We start from the raw sequence: 9335 nt of genomic DNA, 5'->3' as shown, positions 1-9335 counted from the left end.
TTAATATAAAAACATACACCTCCACCTTTTGTTTTGATGGAGAGCTCTGTGTCGCGGTCCGCTCTGTACAGTTGGAAGCCTGGTATCAGTTCAAACAGCCACGTCTCCATGAAGCACAGAACAGAAGATGAATAAAAGTCTCTGTTTTTCCCCACCAGAAGCTGAAGTTCGTCCAGTTTGTTGCACAGTGAGCGCACGTTGGAGAGAAATATTGCTGGTAGTCCCCGCCGGCGAAGACGCACAAGCGACCCGGCTCTTTTCCCTCTCTTGTGGCGCTTCACAGCGCGAACGACAGCGAGCGAGCAAACAAAACAAAATGTCCAATAGTTCCACTGATGAGGAAAGAAAAGTGGGAATTAAATCCACTGGAGTAGTTCCCCTGATGTTCATGAGCTCTTCCCTGGTGAAAGAGCACCGGGAATCATAAGCCGAAAACTGAATTAACACACAAAAACAAAACAAAACAAAGCGTACCTAACACAGAGGCCGCTATACTCAGCGCCATCTTGGAAGATCTAGTTATTTGGTTTGTTACTGAATCTGTGTAGGTCTAGGAAGGATAAATATCAGACAGGAAGTACCCTTCAGATTTGGTGTTGGCATTTCATGTGTTCACACGTTGTGTGCTGGCACTGCATCTCCTCGGCCGAGTCTCATTAAACCATGCTGTGTAAGCCTTCATCAGTCTCTTGAAATGTCTTCATCACACCTGAACCTGGCTCACAATATTTTCACAACAGTTTGAGTTAATACTATATCTTTATCTTTTTTTCTCAGGACCAGAAGTCAGGAAACTGTGGAGGATCCAGCTGCATTGTACAGTACAGTCAACAAAAGTGCTGAACACAACCGGAACGTCTAATCTGTGCTTTCTGTCATTTTTAAATGTGCTAGGCTCTAGGGATGGCAAAGTTAATCGGTTGGTTGGTCCGCCACTTTGGTCCAGACCAAAATAGCTCAACAATTACTCGAAGGATTGGCATAAAAGTGTTTACTGACAGTTGTAGTCCCAAGAAGTTAGGTTAGGTTACACGTTGTCCCTGAAGGGAAATATGGCTTGGGCACAGTGCATTGTTTCTTCATAAAATCACAAAAAACATCACATTATACAATATAACATACAAGAACCTGAGAATCATTGTCATGCTGTAGTACTTCACAAGAGGAAAACAAAAATAAAAACTATTATTAGATGGATTGCCATGAAATGTGTTATTTGCTGCTTTGGTTTATGACATTTTAATAATTCTTCTACAGTATAGCTTCAGACATACTGTATCTCTGTTTCAGATGCTTAACAGGAGGTAAGCTTGTAATTATTTCTTTTTTTTATTGTAGTAATAAATTTGCAATTTATAATTTATATATATAATATTGGGAAAGAGAATAAGAGGAGAGAGGAACCTGCATTAGGTGATCTGGTTATAATTTCACACTGTTGCCACTAGATTGTAGTAAAGAGCCATATTCCTATTTCTCTAATCTGTGTAAAAAGTCTATTTTCACCACATTGTTTAAGCCCTCCCTTTTTGTTTTTACCAATTCCATTATCACAATTTCAGTTATTTATACTCCATTACTACTACATCTCATTAGAATTTTCTATCTTGCATCCTAAAACTTTATTATTATGGTCTATCTATATATCTACACTGAGGTAAAAAATCTGTGATGAAGTGTCACAAGTATATACTGCTTAATTTTAAGGGGTCACAAGCAAAAACCGAATCTGAATAGAATAATTTAACATTAAATTTATTCGTTTATTATTAATTTGAACTTGAATTCCAATAAACTTGAAACTGAATGTAATATTATCAAACTGAATTCACTTGCAACTGAAACTGTATTTATTCAAGTCCTTTTCTAATGAGTATGATGTTCATGAAATTTTTTCAGAAAACAGAAATACTTTATTGATCCATACATATATATATATATATATGTGTGTGTGTAACCATCGCAACTGACCTTGCTCCGTGTTTCATTACCTCATCAAAGAGATACTCTTGTTCACGCCTAGGTGTGACAAAATCCAGGACACCAAGGACAGCCCTGAACTTTATGTAAACAAAGACTGCAGTCTTTCCTGCGGGAAACGAAGGACTGCCTTCTGGGGAACCATGCCCCAGACAACAAAAGAGCGTCACACGCGTGTGTTCGCTCTCTTGACTCTGCTCTCTGGACGCTTCCCTCTTGCCGGCTTGTTCCGGGCTCTTCATCGGTGCTTCGGCACACGCCCGGCGTGCCCCTCTCCCGGCAACACCCTAAGAATTCCCTAGCAAAAAGCCAGGGATCGAGCAGCTAGCGTGGGACCCGTGCAACAGGCCAAGGCAGGCCGCCGACAAGCAGTAAGACCAAAACAAAGCATTCTGTGGTCAGGGATGTCCCATAATGTTAATATTGTCTTTTTAACTCCTAAACTCATAGCTTACTTTCATTAGTTCTCCTCTGCCGTACGAGTCCAGTCCTCCCACAATCGAACCTCCATTCTCATTGTTCAGCCATTGTTTATTTCTCTGATGTATTTAACCACACTTTTATATCGCTTTAGTTAGTTAATAATTCACTGTAACCAAGGAATCTACTTCTAAGTCCCTGCCAAGAGAATTTACCCTTCAGATATGAGACTGACTGATTGATTTAAGATAACTGAGTGATTATTAACTAACTGATCACTGGTGAATAATTGTATAATTATTAAAAGCTACCTAGAGGTCCGGAGACTCTAGGTTAATAACAACTCCGGTGGGGCCCCTGCGAAACGAGAGCTTTTTATGGATTAATATATTCTGAATATTAAGATTCATAATTGGGTATTAATTCTCATAAATTTATTAAAATTCATACGTAGTTTAGACATGCTACAGTTGTTTCTGATGTGCTCTGTGTTACAGTGGTACAGAGTCAGATTGGCTGGGGAGTGACTTACACTTTTTGTTAGATCTGTGCCTTGAAAGGATCAACAGTGGACATAAGCTGCACCTACAGATACCCACAAAGGATAAACACTTTAACTACAGTTGAAAAGATTTTTGGTTTACTAGAGTAAGTTATCGTGAACCTGTGGATCTGAGAACAGACTCAGACCGTGTGCAGTATTACTGTGATGAGAACATCTGCTCTCTGAGAATTACAGACCTGAGAGAGAGCGACTCAGCTGAGTACAAGTTCAGGTTCATAACAAACCAACCAGGTGGAAGATTTACTGGTTCACCTGGAGTTACAGGTAACAATTTTATTTCAATATTTTTTGTTCCAAAGGATCAATATCAAGGAATCAGTGCTGTAAATGTTTGATGAAGAAAATCTAGGCTCAAAGGTCCAGTTACTAAATGAAGTTTTACTTTCATGTGAACTTTTGGTCACATGATAGGAAGTGGTCATATATTGGTGGAAGATTGTAACCTCCGTCTCACTTAATGGATGACTGTTGATGTAGGATGTGAATGGCGTCTTTGATGTTTCTCCAGACTGGTTTTGGTTTAATGTTCAAACAGCTGATGCTCCTGTCAGCCTTCACATTAACAGAATGACAGCTTACCATCTTCTTCCTGCTCAGTGACCACTTGTTTGTTTGCTGACTGAAAACCTCTGGATGTTGTTGAAAGGAAAATTATCTTTGAGATTAGATTCTTTTCACCAGACACCACCATACAAAAATGAAGACCGCCATCTGGTGGTACATTTAACTTATTGCAGTGTCCAATGACAGAAGAGTACTTTAAATGTGAATGACTCCACTTCCCCTTTTTTATGTTAACTCCATCTTTAAGGCAGTGAGCTCTAGACGATCAACTGCTGTCAGTAACTTAGCAACAATCCTACCTGCTCTGTATTACTGCTGTGAAAGATGTAGTTGTAACAAATATTTTCTCTCTCAGGTGTCCGTGGTCAAACCTGCAACAGAGTGACTTACACTGACAGAAGCATCTGTGCCTTCAAAGGCTCATCAGTGGACATTTCTTGTACTTACAACAGTTATTACACATATCAGATCTAGATTCTGGTTCAGTCCTGAACGTAGTCTTCAGTGGCAGAATACCTCACAGCCTGAGGACCTTAGTGAAGACTCCCAGTATGCAGGTCGTGTTCAGGTCCTTGAAACAGAGAGAGGACGCTCCACTCTGAGAATCACTGACCTGAGAGAGAGCGACTCAGCTGAGTATCACTTCAAGTTCACAGCAGGAAGCTTTGAATGGAGGAGTAGTTTACCTGGTACAACTCTGACTGTCACAGGTACTGATGAACAGAATCTGATATTCACAGCAACACAGTTTAATACAAATTTATTTTACCACTTTTTAATAAAGTACCCTTAAAGGGTTTATAGGCTGTAACTAATGGCTTTATTAATGATTTAAAAAATCCTTTATGAATGTTTTGTAGATAAGAGATTGACCATTAATACAATAATGGGGGTTGCCAGGCTTTCCATTGACTCAACCAATTACATATCAAGTGCCGTGGTGGAGGAGGATAAACATCAGTTATGGATGGCTTGTAACTGAGCCATACAGTGTTAATTTATAAACCTCTAAGGACTACATTATCATCAAGTGGTTTTCGGGATAAATCCTTTTAGTTACTGATGTCTCAAAGTATTTCACTTATAATTGTAAAGATGATCATACATTTGTTTATACTGTTGACCAGTGACACTGTGGGTTCTTCCTCACATATCCAGCTCTGCAGGTGCAGGTGACCAGAGTAATAGTCAATCAGTCTGACATCTATGCAGAGCTGAAGTGTCACAGCAGCTGCAGTCCAGCTGGTCATCTTTCCTACGTCTGGTTCAAGAACAGACAGCAAATCATGAAGGAGGAAAGTTCTTCTTCTAAAGTCTGGTTTTATCCTGGAGACATCATCTCTTGTGCTTTGAAAGGACATGAGAATTACAGCTCTCCCTCAGTGTGTGAGTTTGCCCTTAATTTGTAACCAATAAAATATTTCTATCCAACATAACAATATTGGCTGCCCATGAAGGAACTGACCTCCAATACTCACTTTGCGTCTAATATTTACTTCAGCTTTTAAACAGTTTTCTTCCAGATACTCCAAAGCTTCCCTCTGTGTCAGCGAGTCCTTCTGGTGAAATGATGGAGAACAGTTCAGATGATAACTATTAGTAGGGAAGAAATGATACATTTACCATCTGTTGTCGACCACAATGGTCAAATGCATTTTGAACTGGATCTAATGTTCGTTGGGTCCATATCAGATTCACCAGAGGTATGTTTCTGATCGGGTTCAACAATTTAGGCCTGTGAAGACCTTGACTCATTAGCTGGATATATGGAAATACGTTTATAGCCATGAATAATTTATGTCCCAAAATAAAATATATTTATTTTAAGAACAAGTTTTTTTTTCCTTCAGATTATCACTTTGTGAGGCCTAAACATCCTGTGACAGCATAATTAATTTGTCATTTTCTCACCACTAACTAGGAGAATGGAAATCAGTAGCCGTTGGGACACCCACTGCTGTTGTCCTGGCTGTCATACTCCTCTCTGTCTTTTTACTGATTAGGTAAGAAGTTTGCTTTCATCAAATTGTTGTTTATTGAAATCAAATTATGGAGTATCACAACTTGGATATTTTAAAAAAATGTTGGCTATGAATTCAGTCAACATTGTAGTTACAAAGAAATTTCAAAACACTGGGGACAGTGTTACAACTTAGTCGTACGAGGAAAGAAACGAGATTGGACAGGAAATAGCCAATAGTTTAGCCAGATTCTCTAAACCAGTTTTTGGAGGTTAAACTGAAATTGAACACCCCCTAAATGTCAGTGAAATCCCTAACTGAGTAAACAGACAACTATGGTAGGTACAGTAGTTGAAACAGGAAGTCACTCTGTAATCTGTGATGGATGTTTTGTTAGTTGATGAAATTCTTTACATCCTGAAACCAAGTCAAATGCTGTGATTTGCTGTCACAGGACTGTAATAAGCACGGCCAATCATTTCATTTGGACTGAAATGTAGAGGATGGAAAAGTATAATGGCCAAAAACAAACAAATTAGACCCATTAGACCTTACCTTTCATTAAAAAAAAAAAAAAGAAAAAGTTTTTCAGAGGTGAATTATTCATTATTTTTTAAACTCTCCTAACCAGGAGGTCCACTAAACAACTGTCTGAGCATGAAGAGAGACCAGACAGCAGGATTCAGGTGAGGAAGAAGAGTTAAACAATTCCAATGCAAACAAAAACCCAGTCTGTTGTTGAAACAATGTTCCAGTTTGTTACAATAATCTGCAGGACACCCATTTAACAGTTTTCACAGGAACAGCGTCTTCGAGAGAAAGTCATTTTGATAAAAACCGAAAGCAAAGAGCTCTGAGCAGAGCTCTATTTGGATGGACCAACTGTCCTGAATATCTTGTAATCTGAATTCAGTTTAACTCGCATACCGTAGTACCCAGATGGACAGAAGAAACGTGACCAGAAAGAGAAAACACCCTTTTCCCCATTCACCACATAAGCAACTCAAAAAAATAATTAAAATTTTTTTAAAGAGCATCTTCACCTGCTCCCTTTGGACCTGGCTTGAGCCTGGCTAGGGAGGGGAGGTGCAGGTGAATGGTGATTAGTTGGCCTGCACCTGTGGGGCCAAGTCGGGCTTAGCTCACTCAAGATTGGGTTGCTGCCATCTACTCAGCACCTGCAACAATATAATCTGGTGTGTTGCCAGCCACATGCCTATGGCAAGCTGTTTTAACATTCATTCCTTAAAACTTACTAGTTGCTATTTAAAAGCTACTTAGTTTATTAGTTACTAGTAACTATTCCTGTTTTACTAGTAACAATTCATCAGATACTACTTAATTTTTAGTTACTCGTGCTTATGTTTTAGTTTTATTCATTAGTTACTAGAAACTGTTACAAAATATACTAGTAACATTTGAATTCTTACTAGTGTATTTTCTTTGGTCACTAGTGATTCATTAATGACAAGTGAAATGGCTTGTTGATAGTAACATTTTAATTGTTACTAGTAACTAATGAATAGGTGATATCCGAACTGCAGAGCCCCATTGATTTCAATGGCAAAAATCTGCAGTTAGTTACTAGATGGCTGGGAACACACAATCAAAGTTGACCATGTTCAAGAGGCAGCGCTGGAAGCCTTGATAGAAGCCTTGCCCATCTTGCTGGTTAAGGTCACTCTTGTGACTTACTGACATACTGTCAGCTATAATCCTTGTGAAAACCGATAGAAAAGCTATGTCTTAAAGTCAAGCACCTTCCCAGCAGAGTTGGACTCTGGCCATGATTGTGCCTTGTCACTGATTCTGTATATGATTTTTTGTACATGTACAGAATCTTTAGGCAGAACAAGTCAGATCTGTTGGCATCATCAGGATGTGACCTAGAGCACTAGAGCCGCAAGTAGTCCCAGGATGCATTGACAGTGTTAAGCAGCTGGGATTAGGCTCAGCACCTCCAAGTTACACCTTTCATTTTGGAAGCCATTTGCAGCCTTAATTGAAATAGTTTTAAGTATTTATCTTATTTATGATTATGGGTAAGATGGAGTGTGAGATTGACAGGGTAATCGGTGTGGTATCAGTGGATATGTAGACATTGTAGACTGAACTGTTGGTGATGTGCTATTACCAACACAGTCCAGTCTGTAGGAGAGCCAGCAGTGAGCAGTGAAATACAGATTGATCATAGGCAAAAAGATCCGCAACCCAAGATTGCCACTTTGTCCTTTCACTTTTGACTGTGAAAATATTGTATTATTTTTCTAAATACATAACAAGTTCAACATGTTAACTTCACATGATCCGTAAGTGTCAAGGATGTGGATTTCAATTACAGTAAACTCTCAATCTCTGTCCTCAGAGACAGCAAGAGGAGCAGGAAGACTGTCCTGTTCCCCAAAAACCAGGCCGATCCTCTCTACTCCAACATCAGACCAGCTCAGCCCCACAGACATGATGAAGAGGAGGGTGCTCAGTACGCTGTGGTCAAATTTAATAATGGCAGCAATGCCCCGAGGTGAGCAGCTACTCTCAAAGAAACATTATCCTGATTTAAATATTAAAACAACATTAGCTTGGAATAGTTAGTTAAATATTTTACAATTTCATCCCTATTGCACTTGCATATTGAATTCCCTAATTAATCTCTCCCTTTAAAAGTCAGAAGTCAGCCTGGGAGGATTCAGAAGCATTGTACAGAACAATCAACTGACTTGCTGAACACAAAGGGAATCTTCAGCCTGGTATATATCTTAAGTAGTTTGTTTATTCATGCAGAAAACCGCTGATTTTATATATTTCTTAGGACAGACCAATCAAAGAGAATGCAAATTGACAGACTTAAATAGAACCTAAGAAGTTTGCTTTAAATCATTTATCAATTAATTTCCTTTTCTTATTGTTAATCATTCTATAAAAGCTATAAACCCTTTGAGGAGGCTGTTTAGTGTGTTTTTATTACTCTTTTTGCTGCCAGTGGCATTTAGTTCCTCATTCTTAATATATCATTACGGTAGAGAACAACTTTACACTTACGTTTCTATAACTAGCTCCACTTACAGTTCTTATTTCCACAGTGAAAACACAACTTGTTGAATGTCTTTACTGTACAGGCTGGGTTAAAATAATCATGAACTCAGTGATTTTTTAACCATCTTTGGGCAGAGGAGACTGGTGCACAGTTGCTGCTCAGACACCTCTATAGCCTGCAGGCGTTGACAGATAGTTCATCTGCAGTATCTTGGAGGCTCTTGCATTTCGCTTGCAGGCTGGGATTGCTGGAGCACTCTGCAGACAAAGGCCAGCGTTCCACCCAGGTGTCCTTTCCTAACATGTAGATGAATCTGACAGACAGGGAGCATAACACATGTAAAGTCAGAACCCCCAGCAGTATGTAAACTTGACCTCCAAGAGGTGCCTACCCTTTTTTTTTCCCCCACTAAGGATTTTTTTTTTCTTGCTCTCCTTACCTGTTTGTGTCGGTGTCAGTGTTCCACTGGTCGTCTTTGGGGCCGATGATGAGGTACTGGGAGCCCTGCTTCAGGTTGAGTTCATCTCTGCAGCCTCCATGAGACATGAAAATCCTCTTCTGGCCCACTTCAATACCATCCTCCACACCTAGATGGAAGGAGAAAGATTCAGATAATACATGGCTGCACATTACTAGATAACAGAGCCTCAAATCATGTATGAATATGGGTCCATCTAATAAATTATTTTGATAACATACTTGGACGTTATAATCCTATTTATTAGGAAATTCTTCATTGTGATCCCTACATCTTACTTGTCATATCCTACTACTGGGGTTTTTATTAGCGCACAATCCTTTATTTCAAAAA

General features: G+C 39.3%; 2 protein-coding genes across 3 annotated transcripts in view; both read right to left on the bottom strand.

Moving 5' to 3' along the window:
• Positions 1 to 8240: 8240 nt before the first annotated feature.
• LOC123969594 (complement C3 alpha chain-like) lies at positions 8241 to 9287 on the bottom strand. The gene is made up of 3 exons (XM_046047146.1): positions 9281 to 9287; positions 8964 to 9111; positions 8241 to 8837 (listed from the first exon to the last, which is right to left on the bottom strand). The coding sequence occupies exons 1-3, from the start codon at positions 9285 to 9287 to the stop codon at positions 8693 to 8695; spliced, it is 300 nt and encodes a 99-aa protein (XP_045903102.1). The 3' UTR covers positions 8241 to 8692.
• The window catches only part of LOC123969443 (complement C3-like), a 179287-nt gene continuing 178192 nt past the window's right edge, over positions 8241 to 9335 (bottom strand). For both annotated transcript variants that reach the window (XM_046046837.1, XM_046046839.1), the window contains exon 45: positions 8241 to 8591. The gene's annotated coding sequence lies outside the window, so the exon portion shown is untranslated. The remainder of the gene's footprint in view (positions 8592 to 9335) is intronic.

Source organism: Micropterus dolomieu, linkage group LG04 (assembly GCF_021292245.1).
Source record: "Micropterus dolomieu isolate WLL.071019.BEF.003 ecotype Adirondacks linkage group LG04, ASM2129224v1, whole genome shotgun sequence".
NCBI lineage: Eukaryota > Metazoa > Chordata > Actinopteri > Centrarchiformes > Centrarchidae > Micropterus > Micropterus dolomieu.
The sequence above is the reverse complement of the archived record's forward strand: the minus strand, read 5'-3'. Positions and strand labels throughout refer to the sequence as shown.